At 52.8% G+C, this 16,542-nt stretch overlaps 4 protein-coding genes across 5 annotated transcripts in view; 2 read left to right on the top strand and 2 right to left on the bottom strand.

Annotated features, from left to right (window-relative positions):
• The window catches only part of SARM1 (sterile alpha and TIR motif containing 1), a 24,645-nt gene extending 23,702 nt beyond the window's left edge, over window positions 1-943 (bottom strand). The window contains 1 exon segment of the mRNA XM_006165437.3: window positions 17-943. Within this exon segment, the coding sequence (XP_006165499.1) occupies window positions 17-402 (386 nt within the window). The 5' untranslated portion in view covers window positions 403-943.
• A 1,268-nt stretch (window positions 944-2,211) lies between these two features.
• On the top strand, window positions 2,212-5,165 carry VTN (vitronectin). Its single transcript, XM_006165438.3, has 8 exons — window positions 2,212-2,362; window positions 2,452-2,571; window positions 2,650-2,991; window positions 3,069-3,208; window positions 3,439-3,595; window positions 3,790-3,942; window positions 4,370-4,726; window positions 4,964-5,165. The coding sequence occupies exons 1-8, from the start codon at window positions 2,299-2,301 to the stop codon at window positions 5,071-5,073; spliced, it is 1,443 nt and encodes a 480-aa protein (XP_006165500.1). The 5' UTR covers window positions 2,212-2,298; the 3' UTR covers window positions 5,074-5,165.
• Window positions 5,166-6,881: 1,716 nt separating this feature from the next.
• On the top strand, window positions 6,882-9,272 carry SEBOX (SEBOX homeobox). The gene is made up of 3 exons (XM_014582913.2): window positions 6,882-7,717; window positions 7,882-8,042; window positions 8,206-9,272. The coding sequence occupies exons 1-3, from the start codon at window positions 7,687-7,689 to the stop codon at window positions 8,587-8,589; spliced, it is 576 nt and encodes a 191-aa protein (XP_014438399.1). The 5' UTR covers window positions 6,882-7,686; the 3' UTR covers window positions 8,590-9,272.
• Window positions 9,273-10,926: 1,654 nt separating this feature from the next.
• On the bottom strand, window positions 10,927-16,396 carry VMA12 (vacuolar ATPase assembly factor VMA12). 2 transcript variants are annotated; one of them, XM_006165436.3, is made up of 6 exons: window positions 16,136-16,394; window positions 14,745-14,818; window positions 13,798-13,887; window positions 13,006-13,048; window positions 12,384-12,496; window positions 10,927-12,083 (listed from the first exon to the last, which is right to left on the bottom strand). In XM_006165436.3, exons 1-6 carry the CDS (start codon window positions 16,344-16,346, stop codon window positions 11,988-11,990), a joined length of 627 nt encoding a protein of 208 aa, XP_006165498.1. In that variant the 5' UTR covers window positions 16,347-16,394; the 3' UTR covers window positions 10,927-11,987. The 2 variants fall into 2 exon arrangements, with proteins under 2 accessions (XP_006165498.1, XP_027622928.1); XM_027767127.1 differs by lacking the exon at window positions 12,384-12,496 and having other exon boundaries at window positions 16,136-16,396.
• Window positions 16,397-16,542: the final 146 nt, after the last annotated feature.

Below are 16,542 nucleotides of genomic sequence, written 5' to 3'. Positions count from 1 at the left end.
TGGCGCCGGCCGCAGCAGCAGGTCGAGGCCGCCGTCCAGGCGGATGGCATCGCACAGACCCTGGGCCACCTCGCGGCCCATGGCCGGCAGTAGCCAGGCCTCTTCCACCAGCTGGAAGACCTCAGCCAGGCCGGCACCCACCGCCCGAGCGCCGCCCGCCTGCTTCAGCGCCGAAAGTGCCTGCTGCAGTTCCGGCAGCGCGCGCTCCAGGGCGCTCTGCACCTCGGTGCCCACGCCAGGCGACACCTCGCGGGGCCCGCGGCCGCCCACAGCCCACCACGGGCCAGAGCCACTGCCTACATCCGGCCCCGGCACCGTCAGCCGCTCGGCGCCCGACCTTGGGGCCGACATGGCGAAGAAGCGGCACAGCTTGTAAGCGGAGAGGAGCAGCGTCAAGACCATGAGCGCAAGGCCGGAGGGGACATCACCGGAGTGGAGGGGCTGGGCCTGGAGGAGCGACCCAGACTGTGGGAAGAGAGGGGTCAGGGAGAGGAATGGACAGAAAGGTACCAGGCAAGCAGCGGCTAGAAGTTTGGAGGAGGCATAGGCGCAGCGGTTGGGGAAGAGGATGCGGGCCTAGATGCAGAGAGTAGGCGGGAGGCAGCAGGAAGGCGAGGGATGGATCCAGAAGCCGGAGGGTCTTGGAGGCGGCGGCCGGAACAAAGCTGGGCTGCAGCCCAGGCTCGGCTCTGCTGAGATGCTCCGCAGCAGCCACGCCCCTGACCAACAGCCGGCTGTCTAGCGAGACTCCTCCCCCGCCGCCTGCGAAGCCCCGCCCCAGCCGTCACCAGCCACGCCCACACACGACCCAGTCGCCTTCCCGTCCCCAGCGTCGAGGTGCGGGAAGCGGGAGAAGAGTGAGAAGACCGCGGCCAGCAGGAGGCGTGGCGGTGTAAAGCGTTAGACTCTCGCACAGCTGAACTTGGTACGAGTCTCTCTCTTTCTCTGATCAAACTAAAAAATTAATTAAATAATTGTTTAAAAACATTTAAAAAGAGAAGACTGTCTCCACACACACATGTGCTCCCTCCCCTGCTAACGGTTATGACAGTCACAGCGATGATTCCACACAACTCTTCAGTCCCTTTGTGTCTGTTTCTCAGAGAAGCTTCACTGGCTGACACAGTTGAGGCCGCCAGACAGGAGACTGGACAGTCTCACTCTCGCCTGAGTCCAGAACAGAAAGTCAGTTGAAAACTCAGGATTACCTTCTCCAGGTGGTGGGAGACTTCAGGTCTGTGGATGCCTGAAATTAGGCACAGAATCAAACGTCCTGTGCCAGTGGACATTTTCTGGGTTAGGGGAATCATACTTCTCCTAACAGTCTAAAAATATGTTGAATAAACCCACTCTTTTTAAAAGAAGAATTATTTAACTAATTATTATTATTATGGCTATTATTTCATTTGACCAGAGAGAGAGGGAATGTAAGAAAGCAAGCCGCCAGGTCTGGGACTCAATCTGTGGTTGGTCATGTGTGAGTCCAGCATCTTAATCACCATGACACCCGCAGGCCCCATAAACCCACTCTTAACTGATGGAAAGACTGAGAGTGGGGACCAGAGCACTCCAGGAGCAGTGAATTAGATGCATTCTCACTTTCTCTCTTTGACTCACTCTGTCCCTCTCTGATCAAATTGAGATAAAGTTAAATAAAATAATTCTTAAAAAAAGAAAAGAAAACCAGCTTGGGAAAATTGATGTGCCCCAAAGAACTGATAAATGAAATTTTGTGCTTTTATGATAAAAATAAAATCCCCGGAGTGCTCATCATCCCTCCTCACTCCCCACTCACTGCCCTACAGACACAGGGGCTGGATATGCACTCCGCCAGGGAAGTGCCTGATCAAACAAATTATGGATCAATAACCATGTACGGAGAATGCATTTGGGGCTACTCCAGGCCTCGGACATTTTGTTAGTTCTAGCTGTGTAATCTCCCAAACCCCACAAGGCAAGGTATTATTCCTTTCATTTTACCGAGAAGCAAACTAAGGCTCCGAGAGGTAAGGCAGTTTGCCCAGGGAGTGACAGCACAAGCCTTCTTTCTGGTCTCCAGACCCACCAGCGATGACCTGATGACCCTGACCTTGGCTGAGGTCCCATTTTCCAGCTCTCTGAGGCCCAGGGTTCTGGGAATGTGACCCTTTGCTGTGGCAGCTTCTGAATCTGGAACTAGGGGCCGGGCTGGAGGTCGGACAAACAGAGTGTCTCCGCCCCTCTGTCCCTTCCTCACCAGTGCAGAGAGCTCGGGGACTCAGAGCCCAGCTTGCTAGGCCCTCAGCTAGCGGCCCCATCATGGCCCTCCTGAGATCCCTTCTCACGCTGGTCCTGCTGGCGTGGGTTGTCCTGGCCGAACAAGGTGCAGAAGAGTGTTGGCAGCTGGGACAATGTAGGGTGGGCAAGGGTGGCCTGGGCCCGACTGTACCAACTGTCACCCCCTCCCCGTAGAATCGTGCAAAGGCCGCTGCACGGAGGGCTTCAGTGTGGACAAGAAGTGCCAGTGTGATGAGCTCTGCTCTTACTACCAGAGCTGCTGCTCCGACTACGTGGCTGAGTGTCAGCCCCAAGGTGCGTTCAGAGCCCGGGGGGTGGGGGTGGGCCCAGGGTCTGCCCTGCAGCTGGGCACTACCACTCACTCTCCTGCAGTGACTCGTGGGGATGTCTTCACTCTGCCGGAGGATGAGTATGGGGCCTTTGACTACCCTGAGACCAAGGACAACGCCAGTGTCCTGACACAGCCGGGGACCCCCACCCTGAACACTGACCTGCAGACTCTGCCTGAGGGCAATCCTGAGCAGGCGCCTGTTCTGAACCCCAAGGAAGAGCCCCGTGTGCCTGAGAAGGGGACCCAGGCGTCTGACAGGGAGGATCCAAGGCCCGAGACCACTGATTCAGAGAGCGAATACCCCACTGAGGAGGAGCTGTGCAGCGGGAAGCCCTTTGATGCCTTCACCGACCTCAAGAATGGCTCCCTCTTTGCCTTCCGAGGTGACTCCTGGGGAAGGACTGGGGACTGGGGGTCTACCTGGGAGCACCCCCCCCTCACACAGCCTCCCCTACTCCAGGGCAGTACTGCTATGAGCTAGATGAGAAGGCAGTGAGACCTGGGTACCCCAAGCTCATCCGAGACGTCTGGGGCATTGAGGGCCCCATCGATGCCGCCTTCACTCGCATCAACTGCCAGGGGAAGACCTACCTCTTCAAGGTGCAAGGCCAGGGTGGTGGGTTGGGGCAGAGGGCACCTGGGGAAGGGTTGAAGGCTGTTGTGCCCAAGACCAAGGTGGGCAGGAAGGCCGGATCCCGGGCCCTGCAGCACCCACCTGGGGCTCTGAGAGGACAGGGTGGTCGGAGGACAGTGGTCCCAGGCAGGAAGCCTGAAGCTGGGAGCAGCCCCCTCCTCACTCCGTCTCACCTCCCCTACCTCCCGCCACACAGGGCAGTCAGTACTGGCGCTTTGAGGATGGCATTCTGGACCCTGGTTACCCCCGAAACATCTCTGAAGGCTTCGGTGGCATCCCAGACGATGTGGATGCAGCCTTGGCTCTCCCTGCCCACAGCTACAGCGGCCGGGAGCGGGTCTACTTTTTCAAGGGTACTGGGGGGGTGGAGAGCAGGCGGTGGCACAGTCTCAGTTCCCTTCCGCACTTCACTGGGGACAGGCCTCAGTACACCCTCCCTCCTGCCACACACACACCCATCCCAGGCCAGGAGTCCTAACTTTAACAGCCCTGGGCTCTCGGCCTTGCTCAGGCCCGTCCCTCCTGATGCCTCCCGCCCGCTCCCCAGGGAAGCAGTACTGGGAGTACGAGTTCCAGCAGCAGCCCAGTCGGGAGGAGTGTGAGGGCAGCTCCCTGTCCACCGTATTTGAGCACTTCGCCCTGATGCAGCGGGCCAGCTGGGAGGACATCTTCGAGATTCTCTTCTGGGGCAGATCCTCTGGTAAGGAGGAAGGCCACGTCCTGCTTCTCCCTCAAGAGGGCGGGAATCCCCCCAGCAGGGGTAGGGCAGGGTTGATGGAGGGGGCTGTGGTTTGAAGCTATCGACCAAGAACTGTTTGCTCAGGCCAGACTTTGCTTTTGTTGACATTTGGGGGAGGCCTGGCTCTCCCTGGACCCCACACTTGGACTTTGTCTGGCACAGCCAAGGCCATGGCCAACGGAGGGAGGAGCCGTGGTCAGGGAACTGGGGAGGCTGAGGGAGGGGGAGACACCAGGATGCCGTGGAGGGAGAGCAGGGGAGGGGCAGGGCTCTGCCACCAGCTTGCTGTGTCCTGGACAGATAGACTCTAAAGGCCCTGCTGGAGGGCACAGAGCCTGAACCCCAGAGACTCCCCATAGACTCCCTATCCCCCTCTTCCCTGCCACAGGCGGTGTCAAAGAGCCCCAGTTGATCAGCCAGGACTGGCATGGTGTGCCCGGGCAAGTGGATGCAGCCATGGCTGGCCACATCTACATCTCAGGCTCAGTGCCCCAGTCCTCCTGGGCCAAGAAACAAAAGTCTAGGCGCCGCAGCCGCAAACGCTACCGCTCACGCCGTGGCCGTGGGCAAGCCCGCAGCCGCAGCCGCAGCCAGAACTCCCGCCGGCCATCCCGTTCAGCCTGGCTGTTCTGGTCCTCCAGCGAGGAGAGTGGGTTGGGAGCCTACAACTATGACGACTACGGCATGGACTTCCTTGTTCCAGCCACCTGTGAGCCCATCCAGAGTGTCTACTTCTTCTCTGGAGGTGAGAGCCCCTGCAACCCCTGAAGCTGGTCTAGTTGGGCCTTCCCTGTTGTCCCGGGTCCCCATGACCCCAACACAGCCTGTGGGTGGGGACTCGAGACAGCCAGGCCAGGAGTCCTTAGCTGCACTGCGGATGTCCACTTTTCCTCCTAAGAGAGAGGCCTGGTCGTCTCCGTCAGGGCAGGAGTGGGCGGGGCCAGGCCGGGTCTCACATACCCTCTCCTGTCCTCTCTTCCAGACAAGTACTACCGAGTCAACCTGCGCACGCGACGAGTGGACACGGTGACCCCTCCCTACCCACGCTCCATTGCCCAGTACTGGCTGGGCTGCCCGGCCCCTGGCCTCTAGTAGGCTCAGAGCCCACCTAGTGGACCTTCTTTAAGCTTCCTCCCCAGTCTCCTCCTCCCGGCCCAATAAAGGTCCCTTGGCCCTGAGTTTAATTCTGCTGTCCTGACTGGGGTGGGCAGGTGCCTGGTTGAGTAAAGGAGGGAAACTGGGCTGTCAGGATGGACTGGCAGTGGGAACAGAGAACAGCCTCACCGTGCCCAGCCCACGGCTCAGGCCTTCTCCATTGGCCAGAAGAAGCTGAGGGCTGGGAGGGCCTCGTGAGAACTATCTTTCCTCCAGAGCTAAGCAGGCACTTGAACTCCTCTGATGATGACAGAAATGACCAAGCCACTCCTCCCCTGGTAAGGTTTGCTTGCCCCTTGGAGTTGACTAGGGTCTTGGAGAAGAGAGAAGGGGCAAGAGCTGGTGGGGTCCAGCTCAGCTTTTCTGTGCACCCCAAGGCTGACATCCAGCTAGTTCAGCCTGCAGAGCACCTGGAGACCTGGTCACTGTGCTCCCCAAACCCACACTTTCTTTGAGGTCCCTGTCTTGGGTCTGGGGTAGAAGGCAGCAAAGACAAGAGACAGGGAAAGGACTGAAAGGAAATTCAAATGCACCCCCTTCTTTCAGCAAAGGGACCCCGCTGGGGGCCAGGTGGGAGCACACTGGTAACAGCGCTGTATGAGGCTGATGCCTCGTGGGAAAGTCCCGGGCACCTCCCTGAACACGCTGGGCAGCGCTGCCCATGCTCAGGCCTGGCTGAGGCGAGGTGGACTGTGCATGAAGACTGTTGGGGTGCTGGGGCTCTCTCTCTCTCTGTCCCTTTCCCAGAAGAAACAAACTTTACAAATACTTAAGTAGGGCTAGCTCCGTAGTCCAGTGGTTAAGGGAGCCGGCTGAATGTGGTCCAGACCCCAGCCCTAGCAGCTAGAAAGACACACTGTGGGGGTCGGGGTGTTGTGGTTAAAGTGCTGGACTCCCAGAGTCAACTGCGGTGCAGCCCCAGACCCAGCAGGCCTGAAAATCATGCCAGAGGCATATGCGTGCCCCAAATCCCAAGAGGAGAATGGAGAAAGGATTACAACATGGCTGCCGCCTACAGGAGGTGATTTCTCACTTTCCCTCTCCCTGTTCTTTCTCTTTCTTAGAAGACTTAGCACACATGCCCTCTGGAAAAAACCTAAAGGGGCCAGCAGGTGGCCTAGTGGTTAGGGTGCCAGACTCCCCCATGGCTGACTGTGGTTTGAGTTACAGACCCAGAGGCTTGAAAATCATGCCAGTCACATGTGCAAGCATGCCCCAAATCCAAGCTGGAGAACGGAGAAGGAGTTGCAGTGTGGCCAACCCCTCTAGGGGGATCTCTCACTTTCCCTCTCACCGTCTCTCCGCTGTGAGTGCACACATCCTATGGCAAAAACTTAAAGAAAGACACAATGGGGAAGAGGGTAGCCAGTGGTGTAGTGGCTAAGGCAACCAGATCTCAAATGGCCGATACATGGTTCAAGTCCTGAACTTGGCAGCTTAAAGAACACACTGGGCATGTGTGCCTGTGTCCCCAGAATCCCCAAAGGAAAATGGTGAAGGGATTATGGTGTCACCATCTCCCATGGGGGAGGTGCTTTCTCACTCTGCCCCCATCTCTCTCCAGTGAGCATACATGCCCTGTAATAAAACTGTTTTTTAAATAAATGAATAAAAATAAAACATGCTTGGCAAGTGTGCATGTGTGCACCCCAAAAATCTCCGAATGGAGAAGTGGAGATGGGATTGCAGTGTGACCACACTCCACTGGGGGGTATTTTCTCCTCCCTTTCTCTGTCTGTCTAGTGCACACACTATCTGGAAGCTAAAAATAAAAATAAATAGTAAGTAAGTAAATAAATAAATGAAAGTGGCCTAAAAAAACTTCTAAGGAAGAGAACACTATAAAAACAAACATCTTTCTTAAAACTCCTCAATTGCCCCTATGGAATCAGATTCCTGGGCTCCAGGAAGCCCATCTGGGCTCTCGAGGGGCCACAGAGAAAAGGTTAGATGCAAGCAAAGCTCTGAGGCCGAGCGGAGGGTGAGCGGGTGGTGACATCTGTTTCCCGGCCCTGCTGAGAGCAGGTGGCTCTGGCTCCTGTGCCGTCAGCCTGTCTTCTTTCCCATGCTGTCCAGCTTCACTAGCCCAGCCTCACTGTGGGCTAGGACTCCACCCATTCTCCCCAGAAGGCAGCCAGAACCAGGGCACTGAGAGCCTGGAGGGGCAGTGAAACCCTGGGAGCGCGGGAGAGATGGACCCCCTGGACTTCCTGGAAGGAGCCCTGGGACGATTTTCATGAAGTACAAGACTGTAGGCACAGAGTGCCAGAGTTTGAGGTCTGAGGGGAGAGGCTGGAACAAGCTTTCTTTGCAAAGCCCTGGTGGGGCAGCAGCCACAGAACCTGCCCCACCCAAACCCATGAGCCCTGGTGCTGGCCCTGGCCTTCCCCTCTCCTCAGTCTCTCTCTGTCTAGCTGGAGCTGGACTCTAAACCTCTCCCCTCCTGGAGGCGGGGCCAGCCTTCTGAGCAGGATAAAACCCCAAACAGCAGGGGCTGGTGTGGGCACAGCCCTGGCGTGGCCCTCTGCCTCCTCACCCTCTGCCAGCCCCATGGCCAGCTCTGTGGACTCACCTCCAGCAGGTGATCTGAGGGGAGAGGGTGGGCAGGGTGAGGATGGGAGGTTGGGTGTGATGGGGAAGGTTGCAGAGGGTGGGATGTAGGGGCTTCAGGGTCTGCCGAGGGCTTCAAGTCTGGGAGGGAGCTCCTGTAGGGAGTCTTGGTATCACCTTCACTCCGGTCCACAGGTTGTGCCAGTGGGCTGGGTTCCCATCGGAGAAAGCGGATCACCTTCAGCAGAGGGCAATTGCTGGAGCTGGAGCGGGTGTTTGCAGCACGGCCCTATCCTGACATCGGCACCCGTGAGCACCTGGCCCGGGTCACTTGCATTCCTGAGGCCAAGATACAGGTGAGCTGAGACTCCCTCTCGGGACAAAGGTATTCTCACAAAGCCAGCTTCTGGGCCTGACCCACACCCCTGCCCTCTGAGTGTCTGCCTTCAGTATCTCTTTTCCCTGTTTCTGGGGGGGGATGGGGTGCTGGAGAACCATAAATCCCTTCTTCCCTACCAGGTGTGGTTCCAGAACCGCCGGGCCAAGAGGATCAAGAACCGGAAGCCAGGAGGCTTGAGCCCCAGGCCTGAGCTCCCCCAGAGCTCCTGTTCTTTTCCAGAAACCCTCCAGGAGCCCTGGGAGCCCCCAACTCTGGGCCAGCAGCCTCCACTCTCCCCCAGCATACCTCAGCACGTCTCAGCCTGTGGACATGCCTCCTGCCCAGCTCCCAGCTTGGGTTCAGGACAAGGCTGCGCAGGAGTTAGAGCTGCAGCCCCATGGGGACTGGCTGGGACTTCAGAGGTCTACCTGTCTTTGGAGCAACCTACTCCCCCAATCTCACTGGGCAACCTGTCTGAGGTCATCTATGCCTCAGCCATCGTCACCAACGTGGACCACTGCTAATCTAGGTGTAGAACTTCTAAGATCCCTTCTCCAGCTCTTACAGCCCACTTGCCCCCTCCTTTCACACAAGGAGTTCTCTGTGGGAAGGGAATCCCTCCCTTCCACTGGCCTCTAGGCTGGCCTAAATCCAGCACGTTTGCAGTGGCTCAAGCCTAGCCCCTCCTGGGGCATATGCCCATCGTCTTGGCAGGGGTACCTCTTGGATGATGGAGGGGTCATGCTTTCCACCTCTTCTGCCAGGCCTGGTCCCCAGTTCTTCTCATCCCAGTTGGATGACCTGCTCCCTCTGCAGAGGCACCTGCCTGTCTCTCAGGGCCCTTCAGGTCACTGCCAAACTAAATGCTGAGTGAATCGCAAGCGTGCCACTCCTAATTTAGACTGCTGGAGACCCACCCTTCCCTGGTTCAGGCCGCTTGCCTGACCGCTTACCACCTGGACAAGATGATCAGAACCACGGATCTGAACAGGGAGGGATATTAAAGTGATAAAGTTGAAATAGAAGTCTGGGGCTTATATCGATTTCACTTCTGCAAAGATCAGATTGAGTGCCCTCTGACATGGGGCTGTGGAGGTAGCCTAACAGATCTGGGGGTGGGGGGAGGTATAGCAATACTGGGTTTTGGTATCACCGTCATCTGTAATACCAACTAATCTCCAAATAAAACTCAAACTCTGTACCTTAATCTGGATTGTTGTGTGCAGCAAATGAATGGGGACAAGGGCCATTTGCTTTGGAAATTTATCTCCATCACCTAATCCCTAAATAGGGCCAGGTTCCACAGATTCTGGGTGGGAGGTATTACCCAGGCTTCTGCTGGGATTAGTTAGACAGACAGTTAATTGAAGGGCTTAGGGCTCTGACTGACAGACCCTGGGGAGACGGGAGTCTCGGTTGGCACCCCCTGCTCCAGGATATGCTGGTTGCCTCCAGTTCTGGAGCTGCTTGACTTCAGAGAGGAAAGCACACGTTGGCCTGTGCTGGGTTCAAATCCCAGTGCTGTTATGGAAACATCTGTGGCAACTCTCTGAAATTCTATGTGCCTGAAAAGCAGGGAAGGTAATACTCGTTTCCTGTTTGCTTTAGGAATGAGGAATAATGAAGACAAAGGCTTCATATGGTATGCAACACATCACACTCAATAAATGTCAGTCCCCCTGCCATCCACGTACAGAAGGCCATGAGAAACTGGGAAGGTCCCAAATGCCTTGTTCCTCTGCCCTGCCAAGCACCCTCTGGCTCTGAGTGCTCGGTATGCTGAGACAGAGGAAGTGGCCAAAGGCAAAGAGCTCCCTGCCCTGTGCCCAGAACTGGAGAATAAGCCACTTGATTCTTGTTACTAACTGTGCCCTCATAGATGGAACCCACCTTGCAGTGGCTTTTTCCTCACTAGTCACTAGGCAGAAACCAGGTCTCTGACCTCTGTCCCCAGAGGTTGGCACATAGCACCGGCCTAGAAAGCAGCTCTTAGCAAGTGCTCAGTGACACAGAAGGCTGTTGGCTTGAAGAGCTGGCTAGGATCCAATGAGACCCCCACTGTTAATAAATATAGAGAGGAACAATGGAATGAGAGATCCCCTGGGGCCAGAATCTGTCTAAGGAGGTCTGCTCTTTATAATAACATCTGGAAACCTTCCAACTTCTACCCAGGTTCCTGAGGGACGTGCGAGTTCTGGAGATGTGGGTACTCTGGTCAAAGAGTGTACACAGGTAAGTTCAGCCGTAAACCTCCACAAAGCTTTAGTGTATTTTAACCCCACCTCAACAGTTTGGGTACTAGGAACACTGTGAAATGTCACCCACATCTTCTTCCAACTAACAAAACCCAGGAAGCACCGCAGAGGAAATATCTACTGAGCCAATGAGTGATCTGTAAGAGCAGAAAAGTGCTCTGGAACAAGACTATAGGAAGGCGCACAATGAACAGAATCTACCACTAGGGGCAGACTCTGAATGATTCTCTGAACTATGGAGATCTTTGCGCTTCCTGTTGTCATAGGAGTTTTTTTTTTAAGTGCCACAGGGCACGAGTACAAGAGAGAAAGAGAGAAAGAGAGAGAGGGAGGGAGGGAGGGGGAGGGAGAGAGAAAGAGAGAGAGAGAGAGAGAGAGGGAGGAGGACAGACAGAGAGAGAGAATGCGTAACAGCTCAATAGGCTGCAGTTCCTTCTACATTTCTCCATCCCTTCAGGATTCTGGGCATGCACATACATGTGCTTGGCATTTTTCAAGCTACTGGGATGAGATTCAACTCAGAGTATGTGGAATCTGGCTCACTTAATCACTGAACTACAGGGCTAGCTCCGTCACAGGATTTTTGAAATAAAAATACACTGGATACAATAAATACTGTATTTATTGAACAAATAACTAAGGCTCATAGCCTTTTAAGTGCCTTATACATCAACAAAACATTAATCTAAGTTCTTAGAAGTTTAACATCATACAGAAACTTCAGAACAACATAGGAGTCACTGGCTTTGTTTAACTGAGAAAAGATCACAGCTGGTCAAGGTATTTCTCTGTTTTGTCTTCTGGAAAAGGGGCCCAATGCCATTTTCCTTTTGCAAAAAGCTGTCCTGCCTCTGGTTCTATCATCTTGTATGAACTCATTTCCCTTTTTAAACTTTGTTAGAGGGTGTGTGTTCTCACCAGAAAGACAAGAGGAGGAGAAAGTACCCTCCACAGAGAGTGATCAGATCCACTTCTCTTACATTTCTGCTTCCTTCTGGGATTTTAGACATGCATGAGCATATGCCCAGTGTGTCTTCCAAGCCACTGGGTTCAAGTACAAGGCTCAAACCACACAGTTGATGAATCCTATGCAGGATCCAGCTCCCTTAACCACCAGGACATGGGCTGGTCTCTGTCTTTCTCCTACTTGATATCTTCTGGCCAGTTACTCTTCCAGCACAAACTGGAGAAAGAAAGGGGATCCTTTCTGCTTTCTTGGTGGCTTCTGAACTCAATTACAGGTCTGCATCAAAGATGATGTATGTACAAAGGATGGAACTTGATTCACGCACTTGGCAGAATGGTTTACTTCAAGGCAGAATGGTTTATTTCTGGAAAGGCCTGGATTCCATTTACTCCCAATGGAAAAACCCCAGTCCCAGGGCCCAGATGACTGGAGAATGCAGACAGGTGCCAGGTTTAGGAGAAGGTCAAACCTAGTTATTTCCATTTTAAAGATGTGTTGTCTGAATCTCTTCCACTAGGCCCTCTGGAAACTCAGAGGCTTCCCTGAAGGGAAAGCAGGAGGCCTGGTGTGGTCCTCTGACTAACTGGAGTTGGTCCTCTGACTAACAAAAAGTCTAGTAGGTTGACTGAGAGTCAGTGATTGGCAGTTGGGAGCCTTGAAACTCCAAAACCTTCTCCAGACTTTGATGATGAAGCACCAGTTACAGCTCTCCCAACTCGCCTTCCACAGCCCGCACCATAACATACAGCTCGGCCAGACCCACCACCGAGGCGACGATCAATGCAGCCAGCACCCGCTGGGGAGGGGGAGAACCAGGGTTAGAGGATGCAGACTAATACCCAGCTCTGCAGCCCTCAGCAGTTCTACAAAGGATGGGGAGCCCCTAATCCAGCTCCTAAGTTGGGGAAGAGAAGAAAAGAGAATCTAGCTTTCTTGGAGTTGTTACCCAACCCCATGACTTCTAGAAAGCTTAAATGCTCCTCTTGCCTACCGTGTAAATATTTGTTCAGTATCTAACCTGTGTAAGGACTTTCATGTATATCCTCCCTTTTCCAATAACAGCCCCCACCCATGGCATCTTGCCCTGCCTACTCACCGAGGCCATTTCTGTGAAGACATACTGGCTTCCAAGATAAGTGCAGACGAAGGCAGCTACTACCGTGACAATGAAGTTGAAGATGGTGACGACCAGAGCCTTCACTGACCTCACTTTGGAGAGGACCCCAGGGAAGAAAACTTTAGGTCGGCATTCTTCAGGAGGCCCTCTTTTTTTTTTTTGAGAGGTGTTTTTGCTATGGGGTGCATGCGCTCACCCACCAGAAAGACAGAGAGAGAGAGAGAGAGAGAGAGAGAAAGAGACAGAAAGACAGAAAGTGAGAAATCACCCCCCAGGGGGATGGCCATGCCGCAATCCCTTCTCCTCCATTCTCCTTTCGGGATCTTGGGCACGCATGCACACGCGCCAGCGTGAGTTTAAATCACCAGGTCTGGGACTCAAACCATGGTCAACTACATGGAAGTCCAGCGACATAGCTATTATGCCAACTGCTAGTCCCCAGGAGGCTCTCTTATCTCATGGCTGCCTTCCCCCATCAACTGGGTCCCCTTCAAATAGCAAGCCTGGATAGCCCAGCCTAAACCCAGAATGGTAGAGTGGGAAGAAGTGCCATGCCCATCCTCGGGAGAGGCTTTAGAAGCCTGGTTTCCTAAGACCTCACCCTGCTTTCCCAGGTCACTGAGAGTCCCACTGTGCCTTGGATCCTGAGGGAGAATAAAAAGCAAATGATTTTTAGAATGAAAACAGTTCAGGGGCAGCCCAGAGAGCACCCACTTGTCAGTCTAGGCTCAGCCCTGTCTATCTAACCCATTAACTCTGCCTTCTCTGTGGATTTTGTGTTTTGGTTTTGTCTAGGGTCAGTTCGACTGTTCTCTATACTATAGAGCAAACGTTTCAGAAACAGGAGATAGGCTCCCAGTACTCATCTACTCCTTTCCAGTTTCAGGAAGGAACACAGTAGGGTGCCTGTCAGAATAAAGGCTCCCAGGCTCATATCCACCTCTTCAAAAAAATTTTTTTTCTTTTATAGACTTTTGCCTTAGAGTGCGTGCACTCACCACAGAGAGACAGTGAGAAGGAAAGTGAGAAATCTCCCCCACGCCACAATCCCTTCTCCTCCATTTTCTTCCTGGGATCTTGCACACAAGCCCAGTTTAAGTTTCAAGCTGCTGGGTCCAAACCGCAGTCAGCCACGTGGAAGTCTAGCAATATAACCACTATGCTATCTGCTGGCTCCCCACCTCTCCAACGTTTAAGTATCAGTCATTACCTAAACCTAGCATCTCTGTGAGTGAGCTGGGAACTGTCTTTAGTTTGTATGCAGCACAGAGCTCCTATGGTCTCTGAACAGCATACAAATCACATTTCCATGTAGTTTCTTGGCCCTGTACCTCTTTTTAGTGCAGGATCCTGCTCTCTGAGGCTACTTGGTCCATGCATGGAAGACTCTTACCTGACAGGTGACATTGCGGGTGATCCGCTTATATTCCTCATTTGCCAGCTGTATCTTAATCTTCTCCAGCCGGGCAACTAGCTCTGGGTTCTGAAGCAGAAAAATCAAATGAGAAGAATGACGCTCCCAGCTTGTTAAGACAGTATACCATAATCTCTGGTTCTAGGGAGCAAGGCACTGCTGAGGGTGCCAGGAGACCCACATACCAGTTATAGCTCCATTGCTTTGAAAACTTTTTTTTTTTAATTTGAGAAGTTTTTGCTATAGGGCGTGTGTGTTCGCCAGAAAGACAGAGAGAGACAGAGAGATAGAAAGGGAGAAATCCCCCCCTGGGGGGTGTGGCCACACCGCAATCCCTTCTCCTCCATTCTCCTCTCAGGATTTTGGGCATGCATGCACATGTGCCCAGCGTGAGTTTAAGCCACTGGGTCCAGGACTCGAACCACGGTTGGCTACATGGGAGTTCAGCGACATAGCCATAACATTAACTGCTGGTCCCGGAAATTAGTTTTTTTTTAGAGAGAGATTTTTGCTATAAGGCATGTGCACTCGCTAGAGAGAGAGAGAAAGAGAGACAAATAGAAAGTGAGAAATCCTCCCCTACCCCCTGGGAGGATGGCCATGCTGTGATCCTTTCTTTTTCATTCTCCTCTCGGGATTTTGTGCGGTGTTTTGGGCCACCGGGTCCAGGACTTGAATAGTGGTCGACTATGTGGGAGTCCAGAGACATAACCATTAAGCTATCTGGTGGTCCTAGAAACTAGTTTTTTGAATCTCACCTTTCTAAGTTGTCAAATAAAGGAGGACAATAACTGGTTTACCAACCCCAGAGCCCAAAGATTTAAAAGATAAATTTCTGAGGCCAAAAATTGACTCATAAATTTGACGTATTATGAGTAAGACTAATTTAACTAATACCCACTCTCACAAATATATCCCTTACATACCCTAGGAGGCTTCACGACCTCTGGGAGGTAGATTTCACTGCCTTCGAGCAGCTCATGAAGGTATAGTGTGGAATCTGGGAAGAAAAGTTTTCCATAAACATGTGATCCATAAAGCTAAAGTTGAAGGATTATTCCGAGAAAAGTCTGGCTCTTCTTTCTACCAAATGAAAACATGGCCTCCCTATGTCAATCCATCTCCAGGATCATTTTCAACTGGAAAGACTCTAGGACAATTCTACATAAATATTTCTTAGTGCTGCACAGCTGACTTAACTGTCAACTCTCAATTACCCTGCCGATGTTACAGCCAACACATGCTGTTTACATTTGTCTTTGGGTCAGGTCTTTTCTGTGGTCATGATATATCTGCCCTGAAAAGTTAGAATATGTAAATGTTATTTTATTAATTTTAATTTTTTCAAATGTATCTTTGATTTTACATTTAATCACTGTATATCATTAGAATATACAAAATTAATTTTCCCAGTATGAATATACTGTATATTAATCCAGTTAAAGGTATTACCATACATTTTATCAACAGATAATTTTCCATTTTTGTGTCCCTTCAATGTTTTGCTTCTTTTTCACCTCGATTCCCTCCCTCTCACCCTCTCTCCACACTGTCTCCAGTATCCACAGTTGCTCTCCATGCTTTTATACTTTCCAGCTATATTAACGTTAAATACTCACAGGACACTGTCTTAGATGATCTCTTCCTAAGGTCTTTTTTAGTTCCACTAGTTGAGCAGTCTACCCTTTGCACTTTTGGCTAGGCTAAAAGACCTTACATGCCAGTACATCTTTGTCTTTCCCTTTAAAGATACAGTAACTGGCTGGGAAAAAAGAAATGATTCCTTCAAGGGAAGTTAGTGACAGTGCCAGGAATGGTACTCATATGCTACTTCCAATCTACATATTTCAACATCCTCTCATCATCATATCTCAAAAAAAAAAAAAAGACATCAGATCATCAGATTTCACTACCGCTGCTTTTGAGATGGAAAGAAACCCAGATTTCCAAACAGGACAAGCTCACAATGCTAAGCTATTTCCTAATGCAGGGAAAAAAGAGAGAGAGAGAGAGAGACTGACCCTGTAGAATGGTAATGAGTTAGAACCTGGGCTTCCTCGAGGGCCAGGTGGACCTAGATATGCCTGGAAATTAAGAGGAGGCTCCCAAGAGAGCAGACACGGCACAAATACATTTTGTCGTCCACGAGGAATTCCTATAGGAACTGAAAAAGGACGGGGTTCCTAAGGTTTACGAGGAGACTCTTGGATTGGCTAGACTAATGATCCTGTCGTGTCGAAGGAGAGTGACGATAAAAGACCTCACTCAGGAGGGAGTAGATCTGGAAATCAGGTGGTGACCCCGGGCTGGAGCTCACCTCTATCTCTCAGGTGCTGGTGCAGATCCCGGATAAGACGGAAAGAAACCAAGCGACGAGGGCCATTGGGGCTATTAACACCCGTGTGCTTCTTCTTCAGTGCGGCCTCAAGCTCCGCCCGTAGCTTCCGGGGCAGCTGCTCTCGCTCCAGTTCCCCGCCGGGGCCCAAAGCACGAACGAACCGCTCGCCCGCAAGCAAGGAAGACGCCATGTCTAGCCGACTCTTCGGTCAGGTGACCCCGAGCCGGAACTCCGACGCATCGTGCGCCGGAAGTTGCTCTGCACTCGTGGGGCGGGGCGAGGGAGAGCGGAGGCCCGAGGGGGCGGGGCCGCGGCGCGGGGCAGTGTGGGGCGGGGGCGGGGCCGCCCGGCCGCGGGGCGGGTCTTGTGTCAGAAGCGCGGCCGGC

Source organism: Tupaia chinensis, unplaced genomic scaffold (assembly GCF_000334495.1).
Source record: "Tupaia chinensis unplaced genomic scaffold, TupChi_1.0 Scaffold143921_1, whole genome shotgun sequence".
NCBI lineage: Eukaryota > Metazoa > Chordata > Mammalia > Scandentia > Tupaiidae > Tupaia > Tupaia belangeri.
This window is presented reverse-complemented; position numbering and strand designations above follow the sequence as displayed.

Bases quoted from the DNA above. Each gene is read 5' to 3' on its own strand.
- SEBOX (XM_014582913.2), top strand. From the start codon at position 7,687: ATGGCCAGCTCTGTGGACTCACCTCCAGCAG. The intron at 7,718-7,881 runs GTGATCTGAGGG...TCCGGTCCACAG, and splicing joins TGTGGACTCACCTCCAGCAG to GTTGTGCCAGTGGGCTGGGT. The intron at 8,043-8,205 runs GTGAGCTGAGAC...CTTCCCTACCAG, and splicing joins TTCCTGAGGCCAAGATACAG to GTGTGGTTCCAGAACCGCCG.
- VTN (XM_006165438.3), top strand. From the start codon at position 2,299: ATGGCCCTCCTGAGATCCCTTCTCACGCTGGTCCTGCTGGCGTGGGTT. The intron at 3,596-3,789 runs GTACTGGGGGGG...CCCGCTCCCCAG, and splicing joins GCGGGTCTACTTTTTCAAGG to GGAAGCAGTACTGGGAGTAC. The intron at 3,943-4,369 runs GTAAGGAGGAAG...TCCCTGCCACAG, and splicing joins CTTCTGGGGCAGATCCTCTG to GCGGTGTCAAAGAGCCCCAG.
- VMA12 (XM_006165436.3), bottom strand. From the start codon at position 16,346: ATGGCGTCTTCCTTGCTTGCGGGCGAGCGGTTCGTTCGTGCTTTGGGC. The intron at 14,819-16,135 runs GTGAGCTCCAGC...TTTTCTTCCCAG, and splicing joins CCAGCACCTGAGAGATAGAG to ATTCCACACTATACCTTCAT. The intron at 13,049-13,797 runs GTAAGAGTCTTC...ATTCTCCCTCAG, and splicing joins CCCGCAATGTCACCTGTCAG to GATCCAAGGCACAGTGGGAC.